At 38.4% G+C, this 27,335-nt stretch overlaps 1 protein-coding gene across 8 annotated transcripts in view; it reads right to left on the bottom strand.

Annotated features, from left to right (window-relative positions):
• RIT2 (Ras like without CAAX 2) overlaps window positions 1-27,335 on the bottom strand; it is a 446,014-nt gene that overhangs the window by 365,951 nt on the left and 52,728 nt on the right. The window contains exon 1 of one of the 8 annotated variants that reach the window (XM_003995151.5): window positions 7,275-7,688. The exons of 4 other annotated variants lie outside the window; for them this stretch is intronic. In XM_003995151.5, coding sequence (XP_003995200.1) covers window positions 7,275-7,377 — 103 coding nt within the window. In that variant the 5' untranslated portion in view covers window positions 7,378-7,688. Of the gene's footprint in view, window positions 1-7,274; window positions 7,698-27,335 lie in introns of those variants that run through there. 3 more of the 8 variants (XM_045042160.1, XM_045042159.1, XM_045042158.1) reach the window with 3 other exon arrangements.

The following is a 27,335-nucleotide window of genomic DNA, read 5'->3' on the forward strand; positions in this document are numbered from 1 at the left end:
ATGCCAGACACAGATACACAGACACACAAATACACACACATGCACACACACACACAAAGATATGCAAGCACGTAAGACACACATGCAGATACACACACTTGCACACATGCACACACAGATGTACACAGATATACCGACATACACAGATATGCACAGACACACACAGATACATATACATGTGCACAGACATGCACATACACACACACACCATCTATTCTTATTAAATAAATGAACAAAGAAGGTTACTTCCCATTTGTGACCTGGAGTTACTTTCAATTACTCTTGTAATATACACATATAGAGAAAACATTCTCCCTAAGACAGATCAGTACCTAAGAGATTACAAAAATCCACCTGATACATCAATTACTCATTTACTTCCTTAATTAACATGATCCCAGCTTTTAATAGTTTCTTATTACTGAGTTACTTGATTTTGTCCAGGCCCCTGAATAGACCAGGATGTGAAATATCATCAGCGCCTACATCTTGTTGGTCAGAACTTCCCATGCCACCCCCAACTGTACCTAACAAGGGCAGTCTTTGTTGTTTCTGTAGAAAATTAAAATTTGCCACATACTTTGGTATATATGATTTTGTCTGTCTCAAATATAACTGTGAAGATTCAGTTGAAATCAGGACTCACATTCACTGCATCATTCCTCAAGAAATAAAACAAAAACTCTCAGGGTGGGAAAATGAAAATAAGTACTTAACTGATATATGTATGTGTGGGTGCCTTGGGCTCATCATTTCATATCTCTGTGTTTCTGGGCACATTACTTTTTCTGTGAGCCTCAGTTTTCTCATGTATAAAGTGCACACACTAACATCTACTTCACAAGATCAAGGTGAGGAGCGAATGGGGTCGGATGAATGCAATAGGTCATTGGCCCCTGGGGCTCCAAAGTGAATGTGTAAATGTAAGAAGCCCAGCAGCATATGGATAGCCAGGGGTCAATACAAGTTCATTCATCTCCAGGTCCTTTTTCTGATAAAGACACAGGAAGGTACTAAGTCTCTTTTATCAGTTTAAAATCTATAGAGTGCATATAATCTTGGAAATATTGTTCGTCAACACCTTTTACCTAAATTACACTTTCAATCATTATTTGAGCAAGTAGATACCAATTTACTTTTCTACTAGCCTTACTTGGACCTCTTGGCCAATGCTTGCTGACAGGATTACAGTGACTGATGATGTGCAGTATAATTAGGGTGGTGACAATGAAGGGTGAGAACGGAGGGCCTCTGAGTCTTGAAATCCTTTCATTTTTCCCTTGTTTATTTTTCTTTGCTTTTGCATTCCAGAGGGTTCAAATAACACGTGGTCATGATGTGACAATTATTCAGCTTTGTCAGATCCAAAGTTCTGCTAATGAGGTAAAACACAGAGCCTTAGGGACATGGGTGATGCACTTGGTTGTTTGCCTTGATTTAATTCATCAGATAAAGGCTCGATTTTCTACCTGCTTATACCAATTCATTGCGGTTGAAGGAATTGGTTTTGTGCTGCTTTCTGTTTACCTCAGAAAATATTGTTACTGCTCTCATTTGATAAAATCCTGCTTCACAAAACTCAATGTATAAAAGAGACAAATTGCAGAAGAATGTGGGGCAGAGTATGATTGCCTGTTTTATAAATGAGTTTCCTCTTTACAAAAAATTCACAATAGATGCATTCTAATAAATTCTGAGTTCCCTAATACTTTTTATGTTTTCACCTTATTTGCTTTGTTTGGTTTTACTTTTCACAGTTCTCTAAAAGAGTTTTAAAGCATAACTCGGGGAGATTTTTCCAAATGCTCCCATAGACACCAAATTATCAAGACCCCTCCATGAAAAGTGATAGTCTTCACATTGCTTTTTTTCTTTGTATGCCCTGTTCCCATTAAATTATCTTCCTCTCCATACCCCACGCTGTCTGTACTTTTCCTTCTCAACTTCAAGAAATCTTGCTCATCACTTAACACTCAATTCAAGTATCCTCTCTGCTGAGATTCCTTCTTAGCCTTTGCATGCAGATTTAGACACCGCTTACCCTGAGCTCCCACAGTTCTTATGACACAGGCCTGATATAAACTTATCATTTTGTGGTATGCAACATATTTCCCCCCATGAGATAGTGAGTTCCTGGAGTCCAGGGGTCATGTCTGCAATAGCAAAGAGGGATATCACCCTGTCTCTTCCCAGTCACTTGCAAAATATTTCATACGAATTTCACCCTTGACAAAATTTCACACAAAATTTTACCAAGGTAATTCCAAAATGTATCCCGGGAAGTAAAGAAGACCATGTAGACCTCATCTGATGTTCGGATACTTTCTCTACTTTTCTCACAAAATCTGATAGAAAACAATTTTGAGTTAGAAACATGAGTTACTCTCCTATTTCTTTTTTTTTAAATTTTTCTTTTAAGTTTATTTATTTTGAGAGAGAGAGAGCAAGCAGGAAAGGGCAGAGAGAGAGAATCCCAAGCAGGCTCCGGCTGTCAGAGTGGAGCCCGATGAGGGGCTTGAATTCAGGAATTGTGAGATCATGACCTGAGCCGAAATCAAGAGTCAGACACTTAACTGACTAAGCCCCCTATTTCTTACTTACTTCTGTGTACTCGGACAAATCAGTACCTCTTTGCCTCAGATGCCTCATTTGACCTCAAGGAATAAATGACCCACTCCCCTTAAATTATTTTACCCTCAATTCAGATCATAAAACAGAATAGGAAAAGAATGTATCTTGGAAAGTAAGATCACATTATTATTGGATGAGACTTGCTGAATAATTTGAGTCTGAACTGGAAGAACCAGATGCGAATGCAGAGGAAGAAAGCAGATACTTGCCATGCTCTGTCATGGAGGAAAAGCCTTTGTATTATAAAACTACAGAGACAGGGAAAGGAAAATGTTTAAAACAGCTACGAGGATTGTTTAGACTCCACTAAACTCTTAAGCCATAGCTGTGAGATTTTATTATTTTCTGTTTTGAGGGAGGGGAAGGGATGGTAGGCAGTGGAACAAAGAGCGATGGAGACTAGAATGTGCCTAATTTATACCAAATTAATTGCATAATAGGTCCAAGTTTTATTTATAATACCCTGTATAAAAACTTGGTTATGGAGTAAAAGCAGCTTCGTGGGGGTCAGGAGAACTGTGTTCCAGATGTGACTCTGCCACAACTGTAGCATGAATTTGGAATGTTCTTTCAACTCCTGGGGACTTGATTTCCCATATATTTTTTAATGTTTTTATTTATTTATTTATTTTGAGAGAGAGAGAGAGACAGAGCATGAGATGGGGAGGGGCAGAGATAGACGGAGACACAGGATCCAAAGCAGGCTCCAAGCTCCAAGCTGTCAGCAGAGCCCGATGCAGGGCTCGAACTCACAAACCATGAGATATGACCTGAGCTGAATTCAGACACTTAACGGACTGAGCCACAGAGGTGCCCCAATTCCTCATCTTTCAAATAGGGTGAGGACTATTTCTTGTTTATCCTGTTTACTCAGTACTTATAGGGCTCTTAGCTACTATTAGGTATTTCTTTTAATTATGTGTATATAAATATGATACAAATGTTTTTATTTATAAATAATATAAATGTTATGTATGTTTACTTATATTCATTTAAAGATTAAAAATATATAGATGTGTAAATGAAAGTGTTAGTCTAGATGGTAGAAATCTCTTTTATGTTTTAAAAAACTGTTTTTTTTTAATTTTTTAATGTTTATTTATTATTGACAGAGAGAGAGAGACAGAGCATGAGTGGGGGAGGGGCAGAGAGAGAGGGGGACACATAATCTGAAACAGGCTCCAGGCTCTGAGCTGTCAGCACAGAGCCCGATATGGGGCTGGAACTTACAGACAGTGAGATCATAACCTGAGCCGAAGTCGGACGCTCAACCAACTGAGCCACCCAGGTGCCCCTTAAAAAACTTTTTGATGTTTGTTTATTTTTGAGAGAGATAAAGAAAGAGTGTGAGTGGGGGAGAGGCAGAGAGAGAAGGTGACAGACTCCAAAGCAGGCTCCAGGCTCTGAACTGTGAGCATAGAGCCTGATGCGGGGCTTGAACCCATGAACCAAGAGATCATGATCTGAGCCAAAGTAGGCTGCTTAATTGACTGAGCCACCCAGGCGCCCAGAAATATTTTTTAGCTATAACATTCAAGTAGAGAATGCCTTACCAACAGGCCTATTTTCTTCTTGACTGTAAGTGTTAAAAATCTTTGCAATTCCCTCCGTGGCATTAAATATAATATAGAAGAGTCAGTTAAAACTTCACAGACTTCTATTATTACCTCTATGACCAAGCACAAGTGGTCACTCTGGGCTTCAGTTTTTCCATTTGCAAAATGGTGACAGCTAATTAGATTGTGGTTAAGACTGGATATAAGCATGAAAACCATATACCCATATCTGCCACACAAATGTTTACTTCATTTTTGTTTCCTCTCTGTAGGAACTAGCACAGGGCCCATGCATAGTATGTGCTCAAAAACGTGTTGATTGGTGGTTGGAGATTTATCACAGTACATTTATTTACCCATGCATTTTAAATCTTGTGGGAATTCCTGTTTTAGTAAAGTTATAAGCCCCCCCGCCCCCCAAATTCCCTACTCACTAAAGGATATCTTAGTAAAATAGGGACAGGGAGAAAAAGCTAATTTCACAGTAAGCATAGACAATCTCCAAGATTCTGTTCATTTAAAAATTATGGTTCCTGTAAATTGAATTTCTCATTCATGTACAAGGCTGACTTGGAATGAGTCAGAATTAGAGGCAGATGATAGCTTGATACATCTTCTTTAGTTTCTTCAGAACACAGACTTCTTGAAATCCCCTCATACAATCACCCTTAATTGGTTTGTACAATTCTTTAACATAAACCACTGAAACTGTGGGGAGAAAAGTAAATTTGGCCTCTGTTGACCCAGATACTCAGCAATACAAAAAGTGGCTTTTTTATTAAAAAAAATATTTTAGTTCATTTGAAAGCAAACATTTTAACCTTCAAAGGAAGGTTCATAGTGAGAATCAGTGCTTGAACATTTATCAACTGTTAACACCAATGAATCATAGGGGCAAAACCCAAGAGCAAGATGTGATTCCATCACTCTGATTCCCAACATTTAGCCATAAGGACAGACTTTTTTGGACGTGGAACTGTACTAGGAATTCTATTCTCTCTAAAGTAACAGCTAAGTACACTATTAATAAAATCAGTACAATGGAACTATTTGCTCTCTTTTATCCTTGACCATCTCAGAGGTGACCTGGCTACTCCTGTCTTAATCGTACTGAATAAGTTTCGCTCAACTATTTAATGTGCACACTGAAGGTGAGAGCAACCCAGCATTTTGTTACATCAAAAATTTCTGCCAACATTTTGTTATGTCAAAAATGCCTGGTTATTAGAAAGGTGACAATGATTAGTCACTACAAATAGTATATGGGGAAGGTCAAAACAGTAGACTAATACCACCTCCAGGATAAGTACATTGCTGAAGGATGCCACTGTCTTACACCTCCTGTCTCCAAGGTCCATTTCCATGGAATATGACTAAAAACTAGTCACTCTATTCCCACATCCCCCAAGCTCCTGGTGAAACAGGAAAACAACAAGCCAGCAAACAAAGGTAATACATGGGCACATTATGGGACTGTTGCAGGTCTCTGACCTCACACACCCCTGGTGGCATTTCTGTTCATTTGGCTCCCGCCTTTTTCTTAGATCTGTTTCTCTCCTGTTTTATTCTCAAATTGTTCTACCTCATTGTATCTAACTGACTATATTCTTTAAAAAGATAGCTTTATTTTGTATGGACTATTTTCTCTTTATCCTTCCTCCTTCCCCTCCTTCCCTAATCCTCACCTATCTCGACTCTTCCCCTTTCAAATCATCACATTAAAGAAGAAGAAAAGCTTGTAGAAAATTCCTCACTCCTACACAGTTCGAAGTGTTACACTTCACATTTCCTAACTACATGAGATGATTTATTTTTCTCACTTGGACAAGCATTTAACAATTGGCCAAGTCCAGATCCACCTATTATTTTCTTTTTATAATACCTTGTGGTATTTTTTTAGGAGGGTGTTGGGGGTATTCAACTTTATGTCTCTTCCCAGTTTTCTAACCTCCTTACCTTTGCTGTCTGCTAGAATCTCACTCCCTATTCTCTTTCCTTTACTGATCAACTTTCTTACCACTTGTGGACTCACTACCGAAGTTATCAGCCTTTTGGTGGGGGGTTATGCCAAGAGTGTTGCCTCAACTTTGAATCTTTTTGTCAAGCATAAAACTGTTGAGGTGTTTTTTGTTGTTGTTACTTTTTGTCAACGTTAACTCTTAATATTTCTTTTGTCTTCTGGCATCCCCACAGATGTATCCCCCCGTGGGGATCTTTTTGTATTTATAGAAAAAAAGTTATATTTGCCTTTTTATTTTCTATTGATAACCATAGCCCCAAGATATTCTTTCACCATTTGATCAGCCTCAAACACTACTATTTTTTGTTTTAATTTGTTCTATTTGGCCTTTTGAGCCCCTCAAGAAACCCAACCACTGACAAGTTTTTTTTAATGTAGCATAACAAATGTACCAGTGTTTACTTCCATTAGCATCCCATATCCTTTTATGTTTGTAGCTTTCTCTTCTAAATCTGTTTAACCACAAAATATGATTTGATCACCCTGCTCAAGTCCCACAAAGAATACCATCTTTCAACCTCTGTCACTTTTTTCCAGACATTCAAAGACCACACCATGCTAGATCAGATCAGAGATAAGGAAAGAGGACAGGAAGCTCCTAATCAAAGAAATAAACACAACCATCAGCACTGATAATCCTGCCTGTGTGTCTGCCTTTGCATATGTGTGTTTCATTGCATATTCATAGCACCTTTTTCTTTATGGGAGTATTTTTGAGAACAGGAGAATATTTTCCCATACCAGGACTATTTCATAAATATGTTATTAATTATTTTTTAAAAAGGACATAGAAATTACGATCAAATATCACCTAGCAGAAATCAAAGCAACAAAAAAGATCTTAAGTTCTACACATTATCACTGGCTGTCGTTCCATTCTCCCGACTCATCTACATCTTTTTAACAGTCCTTATTACTTTTAAACATCCTGCCAGATACTTGGTGTTTACCTGCCATAGCTAGCTAGCCCCCGACGGCAGTATTATTATCATTATCATCATTATTGACTCTATAGAGTTGCCTCTCCAGAGCTCCCTCCTTCCCCAGCATTTGGTATTAAAACTTACCGCTTTTACCAACTCCCCCAGCTCCCAGCATTACCACCTTGTACTCTCTGGACCCGCCTGATGCGCGGCTGGGGGAGCAGCTGGCTTCGCTTTCTACCTCCATCTTACCCGAGAGACGGGAGGAGAAAAAAGAAAGAAAAAGTCGCCCGTGTCAGGTGCTCGCTCAGATATTAAGCAACTCTAAAACTGTGTCAAAAGAAAGGTTTAGTAGGAGGTAAGAACCATCAGCGCCGGGCTGGCTGCTGGTCCTGTGCAGGAGCGGGTCTCATAGCAACCACGTCAATTGCTTCCAATAAAAATCTGGCTTTTATATCCCCCCTCCTTCCGATCCTTCACTCTCCCGTCTCCCGCGATCTCTCTCATTCTCTGTCTCTGTCTGTTTGGGTTTTCCCCCCCCTTTCCTTCCTCTGCTTCTTTCTTCCTTCCCCTTCCTCACTCTCTCCTTTCCCTCTCCTGCCCCCTGCTTGGTGGCAGTTGTTAGAAGCACACATTTGGCTACTTTCCAGCCTGGGCTGCTAGAATAGAGTGAATCTGAGACTTGGAGGATGCTACGTCTCACAGGCTGACTTCTGTAGCTACAGCGTCAAAGACATTATTTTCTTTTAATCAGAGTCAGTTAATGAAGGAAGATGTCTGTTGCTTATCCCCTTGCTTTTCTCACCATCTTCTTGCAGTTTTTATTCTGGGGAAAAGAGATGTTACCAATTTAGAAGGGGGAAAACAAACAAACAAAAACAAAACAAAACAAAACAAAACAAAACAAAACAAAACATAACTCAGGGCTCTTAAGGTCCGGTCTTTAGTGTTGTCAAAATAATAGCTGGCTAGCACGAATCATTTCAGCTGCTTGACAGCTGCAGTTCTCACATAAGGAGGTATTTGAATTAGGTCATTGTCATGTCTGGACATAGATCATCCTTGTTTACACTAGTTTATTAAGAATAATCTAAAACACAACAATTCTGTCAAGCAGGAAAGAGATTCTTAACATTTTTGATGACAATTATGGCAGTATTAAAGATCCTAGAAGACTCTTTTTCAGATGTCCAAACTCCTATCTCTTATTGGAATTCTTTCAAATTCTGCTTTCCTCTGCTTTGTCTCTTTTTCTTTGGAAACCTTCTAAATTCTAGAGGTCTTAGGATGCTTTCAAGAATCCCTAATGGTCATAGTTAGAGCCCATTCTTCAAACAAGTGATGATGATGTTCTGCATGTTTATTGTCGACTTTCTGATTCTGAAATCGGATCATGATTAGATGCAGTGAAATGTTTGGTGTACACAGGCTTGTCTAGGAAAGGAACTATTTTTAATCAGTTCCCTATGACTTTATAGTGTGTGATCACGCATTGGGCACAGAGGAGATGTTCAATGTATTTTTGTTGATAGATGGGGAGGTAGTACATAGTTACAGCCAAGACCATAGGCTCTGAAGACTCATTGCTTGTGTTCAGATCTGGACTCAGCCACTTACTAGCTGGGTGACCTTGAATAAATGACTTCACCTCTCTGTGCCTCGGTTTATTCATCTACAAAATGGTTTATTAAATCCCTACTCTATTAACTCATTAAGTGAGTTTAATGTTTATGCAATATTTCAAACAGTGTCTACAAAATTATAAGCACTATTTAACTATATGATATGATGATGATGATGATAATTTTGAGTTAATGGTGCTCCCAGCCCACTGTTTACACACACTCACCCAAAGAGAAAATCGTCTCTTCAAGTGTTTATTCCATCTGCATGCCTTCTTTAGTAAAATATCTGTTCAAAATTTATGTCAAATAGACAGATATATCAAGATGTTTGTTTCCTTATTACTGAGTTTTAATAGTTCTTTATATATTCTATATAAGCCTTTTATCAGATATATGTTCTGAAAATATTTTCCTCCATTCTATGGCTCTTCTGTAGTATCCTTCAAAGAGCAGGAGTTTTAAATTTTGATGGAGTCTAATTTGTGTTTTCCCTCTGAGCTTCAAAAGTGAATCTGCCTCCTGGATGCTCCCATCAGACACCCTGAATATATCACTCTAATCCTCAATAACAAGGTCAGCATTGTTCTCTGTCTTTGCAGGGAGCACTGTCACCTGCTAAGTCCTAGCTGTAGTTTAGCCTCTCTCATATCTGATCTCCATGACTGAAGAGTCCTCCAACCTGTCCTCTCTGAGTATGGTCTCTCTGCCCTCCCCCCTTCCACACTGCTGAATTCATCCTGTATACTATGTCAGGGAAATCTACCTAAGTGTCGACCTGACCAACCCTATTGTACACATATTCATGAGTCAAATGCCTAAATAATGGATCCAATAGCTTAGAGTGGGACATAGGGACACGAAGCATTTATTCCATTCTTGTGTCCTCACACTCCATAGAACAGAGTCAGGCAGAGTGGGCTACTTGCCTCTCTTCCAACAAAACAGTCATTTCCATAATTGGATCTAATAAAAAACGGTAGCTTTAGTGTAATTACCCTTTAATTGATTCATTGAAACTTTATTCCTCCATGAAAAGAGGTATGTAAACAGCAGCATTTAGCTTCAAGGTCTTTCTGGGTTTTGTTTCTACTTCTGGTACAAAATTCTTATGACCTTGAGCAAATCACTTGACCCTCTGGCTATCTGTTCCACCATCTGTTACTCTGTTTTCCATGTCAGCCACTCTGATTTGGTGGTAAAACATAGGGACTGTCATGCCAGCTGTGTCCTTGGTGTTCTCTTTTACAATTACTTTAATATCGGTTAAGAGAAAAGGATACATGAAAATGTCCCTTAACAGTAAATGGATGGGTGACTTGTCAAATACCAATGGGCATTGTGAGAGGGAAATTTAGTGCATTAGTTTCTCCTCAGTGTCTACTCATCTGTCCATATTCCTCAAATGGAAGTCAGCAAGATATTTCCCTATTTACATGGGAGATGATAAACATGAGGTACAGGGGGACTTCCCTAGTTATAAAGCTCTCTTTGTCTACCTCTTCTTTGAAATTCAAAGGTACTCCACTCTGGTGCCTTCTCTTGAGTTACTAAGGGCCACAATACCTCCTGATTGATGTTTGAATTTTGGAGCATCCTAATGCTACTGATTTTCAGTTTTAGTTAGTGAACTTTTGTGAATCTGTGTGCCTGGTTCCTTGGCTGGTGCACCCAAAAGTCTAAGGGCATGTATGTGGGTATGTGTGTACATGGCAGAGATGAGGGGGAAGAGGGAAGAAGAGAGAAAGAAAGGGGAAGACACAGGGGAGGGATGAAGAAAGAGAAAGGTATTTTCCAAGTGTATAAATGGTAATTGAAATATAATAATTAAGCAACTAAAGTCGGTACATGGCAGATTACTTTGCTATATAAAATTATTCAATGGAAAATTATTAAATGATTAAAGTCTGTATTTGCTTCCTGTAACCCACCCTGGCACTTGCCATCCTTTTAGGATGTCACATGATTCCCACTGAGTGTTCATGTCCTTTAGATGAAGACCCAGGTGTTGCATGTTGTTTCAGAGCCACTTGACTCCCTGAGTAAGATCAAAGTACATGCCACCTCCTTTCTGTCACTGGCTGCTCACCTTTCAAGTCCTTAGAGGACAAGCAATTCCTTCTGAAGGATTGCATTAACCTACTTACATGGATATCTTTCTAAAGTCCTTTAGGGACATCTAAGGCATCCAGTCACTGTGGACGACATCCTACTTCATTCTAGGGGGAAGTGAGGCACATTCAGAGTTCCTTTCTTACTTAACTACTCACTTAAAAGCAGAGCTCCTGACGCCATTGTCAGCAAAGCCACTCTTCCCTTTGTTAGAGTATTTATGATATTTATTACAATGATTTATTTACATTCTATTTCACTTTACTCACAAGCAGTGACCCTGCCACCATATTCATCTTTATCTCTCCAGAGTTTAGCACAGTGCCTGGTGTGTACTACCTGACAAGACATTTTTATTAAATGAAGGAATTAATTGTGCCAACTGGGTGACTGTCTATTGCTCCATTAATTAAATTAACTTTCCAAAGTGTATTATTTACCATTTGTATCCTAATGAAAAGAGAAGTCATGGACGGAAGAAATAGCAACTTAGTTGATAACCTCTGGGTAAATTCAGGTTTGGCAGGCACATTCTCACTGTGAAATATAAGACTATTGGAAACCAGAAGATAGCACAACTGCTCAGGACAAACAAACAAACAAACAAACAAAGCTGGCAACATCAAGTGGAAAACAGCTAATTTTGCAGATGGAAGGCAGAGTTCCATCTGCACAGCATAGACCTTTGTATCACATTGACCTCCTCATAATCATATTCAGTAAAATTCACCTTAGGTATTAATAAGTCTTGGGGAATAATTCAACACTTTTCCTAAAGGGTTATTAAGGTTAAAATATCTGAAAGCAGGGCTCTTATATGTGATTTAAATAACCTGCATTCTTTCATTTATTTATTCTATCATGGATTCATTCTTTAAATATGGATTAATTTGCTTCTTCTCAAAATCATTCATTCAACTGCATTAGGGTTTTTAGAAAAAATAAGGAAAATCACAATGTAGTCCATGAGTCCAAAGTGTTTATATCCTCATGTAGGAGAGACACCTGCATACCAGTTTCTGGAATAAGTCGGAATGTGACAGGTAATTGAATAGATAAATGAACAGAGTCTGATAGGAACATGGGGGAAGGAGAGAATGATTCAAATAAAAAAAAAAACAAGGTGGGGTGTCAAGGAAGGGGGAGTAACTTGGACTAGATTTAAAATAGGACTTAAAATGGAAGAAATAACAAAAACAGAGGTGGCCAAAGATTAGAGAGAACAGTGGTGACTTGCATATTAATGCCATCTGGTTGATACGGAAGAACATAAGAACATGATACAACAGCTGGATGGTAGGTGAATTACTGCAAGCTTTAAATTATAGCAGAGTTTGAATTTCTTCTCTTTCTTTCTTTTTTAAAATTTACCTTTTAAAAAATTTTTTTCAATGTTTATTTTTGAGAGAGCCAGAGTGTGAGTGGGGAAGGGGCAGAGAGAGAGAGGGAGACACAGAATCTGAAACAGGCTCCAAGCTCTGAGCTGTCAGCACAGAGCCCGATGCAGAGCTTGAACTCGGAAATTGCAAGATCATGACCTAGGCTGAAGTCTGACGCTTAACTGACTGAGCCACCCAGGAGCCTCTAACCTTTATCTTTAAAAAAAGCATGGTGCCAACTTTGAACAGTAAAAATACAAGCTTCTGATTAGAGGAAAATCAAGTTATTGCTCAAGTTACTTTTTTCATTAAGCTCTTGTGGCTTTGTCAAATCCCTGAGATTTGAAACTAAGCTAAATTTCTCTAGAGGCACCTGGGTGGCTCAGTTGGTTGTGTCCGACTTCAGCTCAGGTCATGATCTCGTGGTTCACAAGTTCAAGCCCCACATCGGGCTCTGTGCTGACAGCTTGGAGCCTGCTTCCGATTCTGTGTCTCCCTCTCTCTCTGACCCTCCCCCCATTCATGATCTGTCTCTCTCTGTCTCAAAAATAAATAAATGGTAAAAAAAATTTAAATTTCTCTATATTTATTATTATTGTAGACACTCATTTCACTAGGCATCCCACAATTTGTTAAATTGTAGTCTACGTGAGAAGGCAGTACCTTATTTTTTTCTTTATATTTCCCATGGTTCTGGGCCAAGGGCTGACATATCAAAAAGGATCAATAAAAACATGTTAAGGCTTTTTTGGCCACTATACTTCATAGTAAAATCTGATATCGTTACTACAGATTGCAATTTTTACTACTCAATCATCAGAATTGACTTTCACCTTGTAAAAGCAAAAAATTAGGGCTCAGGCTATTTAAACATATGGACAAGATAAGGGAGTGAGTATTAATACCATAGAAAAATATAAAATTTTGTATACTAATAAATTTCCAAGAAATATTCAAATTTTATACCTGCATTTTATTGACTAGAGACTTCAGTTGTCTTTTACTTTTGTATGTCTGTGGTATAATTACATTAATATATGCAGTGATATTTTTGAGGCTATGTGATGTAATATAATGTAGTGTTCAAGAAATAATTTTATCCAATATGATTTTGATATATTCTACTTGTTATGATTTTATCTTATAATAGATGCTATCAATTATCAGCTTGAATTATTGAATATCCAGAATATATTCTATTCAAATTCTGCATAAATAAGAGACTACTAAAACTACATTAATGTAAAAAATGGTGCTATATAAAAAAATGGTGCTATACCAGACTGAATAGATAATGAAGCTTTTTAATATTGTACTTGCATAATTATATATTCTGTTGCAAATACCACCACACAGCCTTGCTATTATCATTAAGATAATAGTTTTCTGGCATTTAAAAATTGAGATATTATTACATTTCTACCAAGAGTTACTTGTGAGACTGCCTTAGTTTCCCCTGAGAGCTAAGAAATTAGAATTTGGGAGGTACCTTGAATACATTTAGGAGAACCTTCCATCTAGGGAAGATATCTCATACTCACTGATTACTGATCAATTCTTTGAATAATGAGTATTAGAGAGTTTATTAGTTTACAAAATAGTCCACTATGACAACCCAAGATAATGGAAAAGCTCTCAGATTTTGGTGTAAGAGGGGCCTCATTATTGTTTTTTAAATATATGAAATTTATTGTCAAATTGGTTTCCATACAATACCCAGTGCTCATCCCAAAAGATGCCCTCTTCAATACCCATCACCCACCCTCCACTCTCTCCCACCCCCCATTAACCCTCAGTTTGTTCTCAGTTTTTAAGAGTCTCTTATGCTTTGGCTCTCTCCCACTCTAACCTCTCTTTTTTTTTTCCTCCTCCTCCCCCATGGGTTCCTGTTAAGTTTCTCAGGATCCACATAAGAGTGAAAACATATGGTATCTGTCTTTCTCTGTATGGCTTATTTCGTTTAGCATCACACTCTCCAGTTCCATCCACATTGCTACAAAGGGCCATATTTCATTCTTTCTCATTGCCACATAGTACTCCATTGTGTATATAAACCACAATTTCTTTATCCATTCATCAGTTGATGGACATTTAGGCTCTTTCCATAATTTGGCTATTGTTGAGAGTGCTGCTATGAACATTGAGGTACAAGTGCCCCTATGCATCAGTACTCCTGTATCCCTTGGGTAAATTCCCAGCAGTGCTACTGCTGGGTCATAGGGTAGGTCTATTTTTAATTTTCTGAGGAACCTCCACACTGTTTTCCAGAGTGGCTTCACCAGTTTGCATTCCCACCAACAGTGCAAGAGGGTTCCCATTTCTCCACATCCTCTCCAGCATCTATAGTCTCCTGATTTGTTCATCTTGGCCACTCTGACTGGCGTGAGGTGATATCTGAGTGTGGTTTTGATTTGTAGTTCCCTGATGAGGAGCGACATTGAGCATCTTTTCATGTGCCTGTTGGCCATCCGGATGTCTTCTTTTTTTTTTTAATTTTTTTAACATTTATTTATTTTTGAGACAGAGAGAGACAGAGCATGAATGGGGGAGAGTCAGAGAGAGGAAGAAATAGAATCCAAAACAGGATCCAGGCTCTGAGCTGTCCGCACAGAGCCCGACGCGGGGCTTGAACTCACGGACCATGAGATCATGACCTGATCTTGACCGAAGTCGGCCGCTTAACCGACTGAGCCACCCAGGCACCCCATCTGGATGTCTTCTTTAGAGAAGTGTCTATTCATGTTTTCTGCCCATTTCTTCACTGGATTATTTGTTTTTCAGGTGTGGAGTTTGGTGAGTTCTTTATAGATTTTGGATACTAGCCCTTTGTCCGATATGTCATTTGCAAATATCTTTTCCCATTCTGTTGGTTGCCTTTTAGTTTTGTTGATTGTTTCCTTTGCAGTGCATAAGCTTTTTATCTTCATGAGGTCCCAATAGTTCATTTTTGCCTTTAATTCCCTTGCCTTTGGGGATGTGTCAAGTAAGAAATTGCTACAGCTGAGGTCAGAGAGATCTTTTCCTGCTTTCTCCTCTAGGGTTTTGATGGTTTCCTGTCTCACATTCAGGTCCTTTATCCATTTTGAGTTTATTTTTGTGAATGGTGTGAGAAAGTGGTCTAGTTTCATCCTTCTGCATGTTGCTGTCCAGTTCTCCCAGCACCATTTGTTAAAGAGACTGTCTTTTTTCCACTGGATGTTCTTTCCTGCCCTATCAAAGATTAGTTGGCCATACGTCTGAGGGTCTAGTTCTGGGGTTTCTATTCTATTCCATTGGTCTATGTGTCTGTTTTTGTGCCAATACCATGCTGTCTTGATGATGACAGCTTTGTAGTAGAGGCTAAAGTCTGGGATTGTGATGCCTCCTGCTTTGGTCTTCTTCTTCAAAATTACTTTGTCTATTCGGGGCCTTTTGTGGTTCCATATGAATTTTAGGATGGCTTGTTCTAGTTTCGAGAAGAATGCTGGTGCAATTTTGATTGGGATTGCATTGAATGTGTAGATAGCTTTGGGTAGTATTGACATTTTGACAATATTTATTCTTCCAACCCATGAGCACGGAATGTTTTTCCATTTCTTTGTATCTTCTTCAATTTCCTTCATAAGCTTTCTATAGTTTTCAGCATACAGATCTTTTACATCTTTGGTTAGATGTGTTCCTAGGTATTTTATGCTTCTTGGTGCAATTGTGAATGGGATTAGTTTCTTTATTTGTCTTTCTGTTGTTTCATTATTAGTGTATAAGAATGCAACTGATTTCTGTACATTGATTTTGTATCCTGCGACTTTGCTGAATTCATGTATCTGTTCTAGCAGACTTTTGGTGGAGTCTGTCGGGTTTTCCATGTATAATATCATGTCATCTGCAAAAAGTGAAAGCTTGACTTCATCTTTGCCAATTTTGATGCCTTTGATTTCCTTTTGTTGTCTGATTGCTGATGCTAACACTTCCAACACTATGTTCAACAACAGCGGTAAGAGTGGACATCCCTGTCGTGTTCCTGATCTCAGGGAAAAAGCTCTCAGTTTTTCCTCACTGAGGATGATGTTAGCTGTGGGCTTTTCATAAATGGCTTTTATGATCTTTAAGTATGTTCCTTCTATCCCGACTTTCTCGAGGGTTTTTATTAAGAAAGGATGCTGAATTTTGTCAAATGCTTTTTCTGCATCAATTGAAGGAGGGGCGTCATTATTGATCTGACTTCTGTCACCAACTTACTAACCGTGTGAAAGTGGACAAATCTCACCTCTGAGAGCTTTAGTTTCACATCTGCAAAACAAAAACCTAACATGTTTGGTATTTGTGAAGTTCAAATGAGATGATATAAACTCAGTGCCTGGGAACACTCATTCATGGTATAAAATTGGAATATTAGAAAGTTCACTCATCACACACCAAGCAAGAAAGAGAAAAATGGCCTGAGAGTCTTGGTTATTTCGTTCCCCTGCAAGGTGAACACCGAATTGAAGCAGGCACAGACAGGTCAGTGAGAGAGGTGCAGTTTGTACAAAATCATAGAAGAAACAGCACTTAATGCTTGAGGCCATTGCTTTGTCTAGTGTGCGCTATGTAGGAGGGTATGTGCATGTTGTAGGGGGGTGGCAGAAGAGAAATCAGGAAACATAGTTTGGAAGTATATGGATGACTTTGTTTGTTTGTTTATGTAATTCTGAGAAGTTTGGACTTACCAGGCAAGTCACATGAAACCAGGGATAGTTTTTAAGCAGAGGCATAATATGAACAATCGTGTGGTTTACAAAACTTGCAAAGCTGTCTCTAAAGGTCGTGTGAAGAGTGGATTACAATGAGAATAAGCTAGAAACCATTAACATGGCTTGGGTGGCTGTTTTAGTCATCCAGCAGAGAGTATATAATAATTCAAACTAGATGAACTGGGTCCATGGCTGACAACCTGGGGGAACCAAACTGGCTGACATGTTTTGCTTGGATCCCTGGTTATACCAGGAACTTAACAGTATCACTGCCTGAGATATAGGATAGAGAAAGAGTGGGCAGGGCTGAAGTAAAGGAGAAAGATGTGAATAATGTGTCAAATTATGATTGTATTAAATTTAAGGTACTTTTGGAATATCTGGTTAGATATATAAGGAGAATAGTTTCAAATGATAGGTTTGGAGTTCAGAGGAAAAGCATAGCCTTAGAGATATAGATTATAGATTAAGAAATCTTTAGCTTATTAGTGGTAAATGAAAACACAGCAAGAGATGAGATTCCCTATGGAGTGCTTGCTATAAAGTTGAAAGAATAAAGGGTGTCTTTATTAATGGACTATAATAGACCAAGATAACAACTGCTGAGTACTCTGTGCAAGGTACTTGGATAAGAAATCTTTGGTCATTTTCTTATTGAATCTGCACAATAATGCTATGAGGCCTCTGTCAATATTGCCAAGAGGAGAAAAAAGAAACATACGGAGACGTAGCAAAGTCACCAGAAGAATAGAATCCAAGCAAGGAGAGCCTTCCTGAAGCAAGAGGTGCTAAACCGTGGTTGGTCACATAAGCATAGAAGTGACAATATGTCACTCCATTTAGGAAATGAGAGATGATTTGTGAATAAAGCAATCTTGGTAGAAAAGTAAGCATGGAAGTGAGATAGTAAAAGATGAAGAAATGAGTAGGAGTTAAGAAATTAAGCACAGATGATATACTTTTCATTTCAAAAATTTGATAGTGACAGAAAAGAATGTGATAAGATCATATGTTGTTCTTGTTGAAGATATGACTTGGAATGGCTATAGAACTGACAGGAAATCATTACTAAAATATAGTGGGCACAATATTTGTACGTATCAATTAATGTCCTTATCATTATGCATATTTAAAAATAGCTTGTCAAAGATGCTACAAGTAGGGAACAGGACATACTGAGACTTGATCTTAATTTTGACAATGAATACTTACTGATCATTCACCTTTATTTTTTAAATACACATTTTTTTCTAGTCTTGTAAATTTTTTAAAATAACATTTTATTACAGGTCTGTGATAGATGTTGACTTTTGTGTGTTAGTTATATTGCTTGGTTTTGCTTTCAGCTAAAAACTTTCTCTTTTTATAACCTATTATAAATGTTCCCTCACTTAACTCAAGACAATCATTCTTGTCCTATTATCTTTTGTGACTATAAATAATTTGCTTTGTTTATTTTGTTACCTTGACGATATTTATAGATCATGTCACAGAGATCTTCCCTTGGAGACCTCTCTTTTGTAGACTGTGTAAATTTAGTCCCTTATGTCTAAACTCATATGTCTTGTCCCCTAATCCTGGGATATATTTTGTTGACCTTCTGAATTTTTTTCTCAATTCACCTCTATAGCTTGCCAGTATTGCAAAAAGAAATTATGATAGAAAGTGAATAATTTGAAGTAATATCTAGCTTCTCTAACATTCTAACTAAAATAATTATGAAGATGTAGAAAATAGAAGACCAGGGGCGTCTGGGTGTCTCACTCGGTTAAGCGTCCAACGTCGCTTCAGGTCATGATCTTGTGGTTCTTGAGTTCAAGCCCTGCATCAGGCTCTGTGCTCACAGCTGAGAGCCTGGAGCCTGCTTCAGATTCTGTGTCTCCCTTTCTCTGCTTCTCTCCCACTAGTGCTCTGTCTCTCTCTCTCTCAAAAATAAATAAACATTTTTTTAAAAAGTTAAAAAAAAAGAAAATAGAAAAGCAAGTGCTCTGAAGACAAAGTCAGAGAACAATGAGGCTAACTAGAGAAAACAATAGCATTTTACTGGACTTGGCTTGATGAAATCAATCAGTCTGTGGTCCAAAAAAGTAATAGGGAAATTTGTGAAATTTATACTCTCTTTGCATCCACCCTCAGCTTAGAGATGAAGGTTTGCACCAAACATGAAACGAGACATGGGTTATTCCACTTTCCGAATGCTGATTTTTGAAATGGTCAGAAGCCCACTTTCCTAACACCTTTCAAGAAAATATATTCATAACTGCAACTCACAGAAAGTGGCAGTGTGTCAGGTACGTGAGAGAGGTATGGATATTTAAGTATTGTGCCCTGGAAAGTAAGTTTCAACAAAACCAGATAAATGAATGGCCCTAGAAGGAAGGCATGCTAGATATTGTCGATTATCTAAGTACTCCTGTTCAGGAAAGTGAGAGTGAGGACAACTAGTCTGGTCCAACAGGTTTAGACAGATCCACACATCTAAGGATGGATGAGTAACCAAAAAGGGATTTTCTGAAAATTATTAGCACCATAAAAAAGTTATCCTGATGATAAAGAGAAAACTAAGACCTCTAGAAATCTTAAAATTCTTTAATTTTTGCTTGAAATGAATATTTACAAATTTTTAAGAGTATGCCAGAATATGGCCTTTTTAGAAAAGGAGAAAGCTCTAAAATGAGAAGAGTCTCTACACAAAAATAGAATGCTATCCAAACAGAAGGAACTCAGAGCAGAGCAGAGATACAATTTATCAACCATAAAGTAATGAATGTTACTATAGTATCAGATACTAGTTTTGGCACATAGCATATCAGTTCCTATATGCTATGACAATAGGCTGATGAAAAATAGTAACAATAGAAAATATTATTGAAAATGTAAAGAAACTTCTATTTCAATAAAGGAGTTTAAACCCAAACCAAAGGTGGTAAAATTAGACCTGAAATTATTAAAACTTCAATCAGTAAAGTGGAGGAGAAACTTAAGAACTCTTCCCAGGATGCAGAGGAAAGAAAGTTGATAACAATGATGATAGAAATAATAGAGGTGGAGGATATCGGACTATCATTGACTCATTCTTCTCCTCGTTCCTTTTAGAGCAGGAATGATGAGTGCACTAGGCATAGTGCTGGATTTGATGCAAAGCACCAGTTAAACCATAAGATCCAAAGCCAACTGCTATAGGAGCAAGTGTAGGGCAGGGAGGAAGTAGAATTTTTTTCTCCACTGAACTGATATGTGTGTTTCTTAGGCAAGAAATATAAAGAAAAACATCTTGGAAAGATATCAAAACAGAAGCTAAAAGAAGATACTCTGAGGAAGATGTCCAATATCACACCAATGTGGAAACAATGAAATTCCAGCAAAAACAAAAGAACCCAAATCACACACTGTGGGATCCAGCCAAGAGAAATTTCCTGGACTGATGAATCAATCCATACTTAACTAGTGCCTTCATGTGTTATATGGGAAATAGCTCATCCAGGAGTGAACTTTGTTTAGAGAAGATCTGATTTCCAGAAAATATAAGTTAATTATTTAAATCCAAATAATTAATTCATGTGTCAGGTTTTCAGCCCCCATAAGAGGTCTTATTTTGTTACTGAGCATAGTTCATTAAGATGCATAAGAAAGAGTATGTTGGTCTACATGAAGGTGGATGGCCAGGAAGAAACCTAAAAAATGAAATGGAAGTCAGTGGAGAACAAGGCTTCAACCATGTACCTTATGTCAAATTAGGAGCCCCTGTCTGTGATCAGGAGAGTTCCAGGAGCCAAAGAAATTTGCCACTGCCTTAAGCACTTGGATCACATTAGTTCTGCATTTATCAAGCAGAATTCTGGTTTAAATTTGCCCTTTGAAGAAGATAATATGAAGCCTGAATTCCAGAAAGACTTTGTCAGTCACCTAGACCTACTTCTTCATCCTTGCAATATCTTTCATATCCCAGAGTGAAAGACGCATTCACCTGGCTTTGGTTTGATACTTCACAGACTGAGAGCTCAGGATGAACTAATTCAGTGTTTAATCATTGTGGTTATTACAAATAATTGATTTATTTTGAGATGAAGTCTTTCTTGTATTATCTTCTGGTTATCTTAATTCTGTCTTCAGAAGCAAGGTAGAAATAGTCTGGTCCCGCTTTGATGAGAAAGCCCCTTGCATCATTTAGTACAATGATTCTATCTTCCTTTTTTTTTTCATTCCAGGTACAAAATTTCCATAACAGTTTTATGCCACAGATTAAGACTTTTTAGTATTCTTAATCACCCTCATATAAAGGTCCACTTCTAAATTCTTCCTATTGCTATAGCTGTGAAAATTCATAATATCTGCCTGTCCACCCAGTCAGCTAATTTAAACTCCTCACAGTGAGACGGGAGAAACTGATGCAATTGTAGTATTCAAAAAACATCCTGCACAGTTCCATGTGGCCCCAAAACTCATCTGAAGTAATTATTGGGTTTAATTGCTGTGCGATATATATATATATATATAGGAACAGTTTCCATTTTTTTTCCAAAAGTGGATTTGTGCTTGGATACAGAAATGCCTCAACCAAATTCCAGGACAGCAGAAGCCATGAAATATTCATGAGGTGTGCATTTCTCCTTGCTTGCTGATGCACTTACTGCCTCTCATAAACACCCCAAAATAGACCAAAAATGTAAAGTGTAGTGGATTTGGGTGGTTAATCTCAATCTCCAATGGGAGAAGACATTGGCAACTTCAAGGAAATAATGTGGACTAAATGTTAGACAAATTAAAAAGTAAGACAAAGTCCTTATTGAGATTGGTAGGTATTGATTCATTGTGAGACTAAGTACACACATTAAGCCTCTTAAAGCATCAAAAATGCTGCTGAGGTATTATTGGGTTTGCAGAAGAAAGATTAGGATACCTGATGAAAAAAGTTACTATTCATTAAGAATTACAGCCTTCAGTTCTCTGCAGTCTGTGAACGGAAGGAAGTTGGCTAAGGACTGAGGCAGAAATATCATTAGATATCTGTTAGATGCTTGAAGTAGAAAGTAAGAGTCTCCCAAACGGAAACCCAGTTGGGCTTTCTACATAGAGTAGCACTAGGAAACTTAGATTTTCAAATAAGAAAAGGATCAGTTGAAAATAACTTATCCAAGTCATTCTTAGCCATGAACAAGTTTAACAGAAATTGTCTTACGAATTTACTTTGAGGACTCTACAATGAATAATTTAAAAAAATAGTCTCAGAGCTGCAAAAGTGCTGAGAGTTTGTCCCAGCAAAATTTGCCAACTAATTAGGGACTCCCACAGATGGTCCTGCTGTGTCTTCTTGAATCCTCTCAGTGACAGACAGCAAACCAGTCTTCAGCATGAATCTAAGGTGCCAGTAATGGCTCAGTTAGGGACCCAGCACCAGAGGACATTATTTAAATCTCAGCTTTGACATGTACTCCAAGGATGAAGCAAGATGCTTTACATTTCCATTATAGATAAAATAGAAACAAATCAAAAAAATTAAAATTAGGAATAACATCCATCATAGACTATACAAATATTACTTGGGTTTTGTTTATTCCAAAATGTAAAACAAACTTATGGCATATGGTTCTCTCATTATTAATTTGTTGATAGTGGTTTCTTTGTCATTTCTTCCTACTTGCTTGAGTTTTACCGTGTGCAGCGTCAGAGTGCAAATATAATCCTTATCAAAAATAAATATTCAAATGTTTGGAAGAAGTTACTTTCTCCAGCATGGATTTGTCTTTTTGGAGGAAAGTACCCTCAGTTGCTATGAGGATTTCCTTTTGACACACACTCCATTGTACTGTCTACCTTCCTCTGAGCATATCATACCTGGTTTCTCAGTGCTGCTTACCATACTGGGCTAGAAGTGAGCATAACACTTCCTGTATCACAGAGAGCTCCTGGATTTGGTGGGATGACTCAGAACCAGAATTGTATGCTTTTGTTTAGGCATCTTTTAGCCTAGTTATCTGTGCATTTGTTAAAATAGTTTTTGTTTGATTTTTGCATATGAATGTTCATTCAAATCCTCTTCCCTTTACTGTGTATTTTGTGACTGTTACTTCACTAAATTGATGGTCAAACTTTTAAGAGTGGAGATTGCTCCTTTGAAACCCTAATGTTACCTGGCATAGTTCTGGGCTCACAGTAGGTCCTCAGAGAGATTATATGTTAAATTGAGTCTAATTAAACTGTACTTGAAACTTCAACAGAACAGCAGCCTAGCTAATATCCCAGAAGCCTCCTAAAGGAAAATTCTTTAAATATTCTTCTCACACAAGGTAAGAAAATTAGAATCTCAGGAAAGAAAAAAAAAAGGAAGCTGGCAAAGACCACCTGCCTCCAATGCAATTAACCTATGTTCACTAAAAGGCTTCATTGTGAATATTCAGTGTCCATATGTAAGCCATACAAGAGCATTGCCATTGCATCATGTCAAGACTTAGGACAGGCTAGCTTCTTTTAAAAAATGGGTACACCTTGATCAGAACTTGCTAATACTAATATGTTAGTAAATGATAATTCCCTAATCACTAGGTTCTTCTGAAACCAATACTATACTGTATGTTAACTAACTTGAATTTAAATAAATTTTCTTAAAAAATCCACTTGGCATCCCCATCTTTGCTTCCCTGAATAGCATCCCAGTCTCCCAGTACCTTTAATTATTTCCAGATCATCAAACATGTGATTGAGAGACCATAGGGAATGGTGAGAAGGGGAAATGGAATTCAAAGCTAAAGCCTTGGAGCATTTCCTAACTGAAGGTCAACCCGAAAACTATTGAGCATCTGGGAATGAAGATATAAGTCAGAAGCAAGCACGGATTTTACTTGCAAAGGCAGTCTGTCTTCTCAGAGTGCTGCACAAGGCACTGCATAGGGTGGAGGTGCTGAGACTTTCCCCAGCCCCCTGCCACTGTGGTGGGGGCTGTTTCTCGGAAGTAACAGTGGACTCACTGTGCTTCTGCCACTAAGCCTGCTCTTCTGTATCCTGGCCCATCCTTTCCACAAATGATAGGGTTTTTGCTCTATCCTCTCCTGTGTGTGTGTGTGTGTGTGTGTGTGTGTGTGTGTGTGTGTGTGTGTGTCACATGAATTATAGCCCTCATTCCTATATTTTTCCCTCTTTTATTTTCCTCTCAGCATTCTTAAGTTGATGTATTCCAAATTATGAGCATTTTCTTTCCTTTTTTTCTCTTCTTTCTTTTTCCTTTCTTCTTCATCTTTTTTTTTTAAGCCATTTTAGGAAAATATCCAACTTTTGTGTGACAGACATTCTGACATTTTTCTCAGATCAGAGAAGTATTTTTAGACAGTTGAAGACTTCGTTGTCACATCCCTTAGATTTGGAGGGGCGTCCCAGAGAGGGAGGTTTGCACAGGTCAGCTATAGGAAATCCAAGAAATGAGCCAGCTGCCCCTGGCATCAGCAGGGGGAGGATTTCCCCCTCAGTGGAGCGTCAAGCTGCCTTTGCAGCTGAGGGAACATGGGGCTTTCTAAGGCAAAAGGTCAGGTTGGATTCTCCGGATTGTGATTTTGAGATTAATAAGCCCCCCAGGGAGCTCCACTGGAGAGGATCTTCGAGATATGAATGTTTTCAAACAGAGCAACCAGGCCTCTTTGAGCAAGGTGTCTCCGCACCAAGCTGTCTGTAAGAAAATAGCCTGTCACCGCCAGCTCGTGGCACACTGCTTTGGGGGAAGATTCAGCACTAGAAAATGTTTACATTTTGCTTTGAATATAGTTGATTTTCACGAAATCATTAAAATTTGCATGCAGCTTCTGCTAGACCTGTACTTATAAATGGACAGAAATCAACCCTGCGTGCAAACAGGCCTAATTGGAATTTTCCTTCCCTGTCATTTTTCTGTCTAAATAAAAATATTAGCCCTTTAGGGGCACATGGTGGCTCAGTCAGTTGAGATCAGGCTCTTGATTTCAGCTCAGATCATGATCTCACAGCTTGTGAGATCAAGTCCCATGTCATTCTCCTGCTGACCATGTGGAGCCTGCTTGGGATTTTCTCTTTCTCCCTCTCTGTCTGACCCTCCTCTGTTGACGCCATCTCTCTCCAAAATAAATAAATAAATATTTAAAAAATATGGTAGCTCTGGGCACCTAGTAGCTCAGTAGGTTGAGCGTCCTACTTCAGTTCAGGTCATGATCTCACAGTTTGTGAGTTCAAGCCCCACATTGGGCTCTGTGCTGACAGCTCAGAGCTTGGAGCCTGCTTACAATTCTCTGTCTCCCTTTTCTGCCCCTCCCCCACTCAAGCTCTGTCTCACTTTCTCTCTCAAAAATGAATAAACATTAACAAAAATGTTTTTAATAAAAATATGTTAGCACTTTAAAAAATGAATTGGGGCACCCGGGTGGCTCAGTCGGTTGAGCATCCGATTTCAGCTTGGGTCATGATCCCACAGTTCGCGAGTTCAAGCCCCACGTGGGGCACTGTGCTGACAACTCAGAGCCTGGAGCCTGCTTTGCATTCTGTGTCTCCCTCTCTCTCTGCCCTAACCCACTCACATCTGTCTCTGTCTCTCTCAAAAATGAACGTTAAAAAGTTTAAAATAAAAATAAAAAATGAATCAAAGTTACACTTGTGCACAGTTTACAGATACAGATAAGCCCAGGAAGACTAGGATAAAAATTAAAACTCAGAGAAATACTTACATTTTGAAGAGGAATTTGAGAATTAACACCACCAGATATGGCCTTATTTTTCATGAAGATATACGTGAAGTAAGCTGACAGACTGGAAAAAGTTCACCTCACACTTTATAGCAGCGTACGCTACAGGTGAATGATCTGTTTTTAATGTAAGTGTTTGATTACTACTTCTGAATAACAGCCTGACGAAATATGCATTTTAATTTGAACGGGAAATAGGAAACTTTGAAGGGAAAATAAAATTTTACTGTGATGTACAAAATATGCTAAATTTTAATTACCGATTTGCAGATAGAAAATAATTCAGGCACTTTTTGCTGATTTTATTTAAAAATCATCTTAAGACACTTCTCAAGTACTTAGAATGTGTACAGCAGAACTTTCTGTGATATTGCTTCAGACATCGACCTGTGTCAAGTCACATTCTCTCGTGTATCTGTGTATGAGTTTGCATACTTGGCTCAGGACTACCTGTGAACTGAGATTGTCTGGGAATCTTCTATAGATTGGTCCTACAGGTAAGCAGGTATATGGTCTCCTTTCTGAGGGATTTGGAATTTCACCTTCAAATGTCTACACCACACAAATGTCCTTGTATAATGAAGTCTAGTGATTTAGATACATCTTTGAGCTGAGAGGGATTTTTAGAAATGGTTTATTTCCATCTCCATATTTTAAGCATTAAACATCTGAAATCTAAAGAGACTTGGTGATTTAACCAGGCTCATTGTCTATCTTGTTAGTAGTTGGGTTAAGACCTTAAACCCAGGTACCTTGATTTCTAGTCTAATGACTACACTTCCCTTCTTCCTAAGTTCTACTTTTAAAACCTGACTTTTCCTAAAACAAGTTAGGTTCAGACAACCCAGAATTTTTTTCCTTGTTACCTTCCTAACTGTGGGTTTGCTGTCAGAGCCCATGACAGGCAGGGGAGGGTTAGGGATTGCAAGATGGCCCAGTCAAATTGAGGTGAAACATCTACACATGTTTTAGAGCAACTGCAGCTTATGAGAAATATTAAATCAAACCACCATAGCTCTCTCAAGATAGGATTTCTCTGATGATGCCCTTTCTATTTGATCCTCCCTATCTCCTTCCTAACTCCTCAGTCCCTAGGGGGGAAAAATGCTATAATGAATATGAATGCCAAGGTGCAGAAGCTAGTCCCATTCACATGCCAGTTCTGGTGTGGAAGTGAATTTTCTGCATGCTGAAGGGCAGTCCAGGGGGCGATGGCACAGGCAGGCCCTGGAGGCTTCCTATCAGGTGTGGAAGTGCTGACACTTTTCTTTTTAATGAAGAGATTTCCCCCACTACCACCATCTAATTGTATAAAGTGCATTATAATTGTGCCTCTTTTGGTATTTAATAAAAAATATCACACGCCTGATCAATGTAAATGGGAGCAAGAACCAGCTCATTTTTGATGGGTCAGGAGTGGATTGATTAGAGACAGGGTGATAAGCTGGCTGCCAAATACTCTGGATGTGTCCAGAGGGCAAAAGTCTAAAAACGGCAAGAAGGAATGAGGAACTTAGCTGGAAAATAGAAAAAGAAAAAAACACCAGAGGGGATTTAAATAAATTGGACAGGAGCTAGCTTTTGCCTCTATTAATATGCACCTTTCCAACCTTCTAATTTCTCCACAGAGGAACGCTGGCTGGCTGGAGAAGTGACTGGAGACCAGTGTTGTTGAGGGAGT

This window comes from Felis catus, chromosome D3 (assembly GCF_018350175.1).
Source record: "Felis catus isolate Fca126 chromosome D3, F.catus_Fca126_mat1.0, whole genome shotgun sequence".
In the NCBI taxonomy this organism is placed as follows: domain Eukaryota; kingdom Metazoa; phylum Chordata; class Mammalia; order Carnivora; family Felidae; genus Felis; species Felis catus.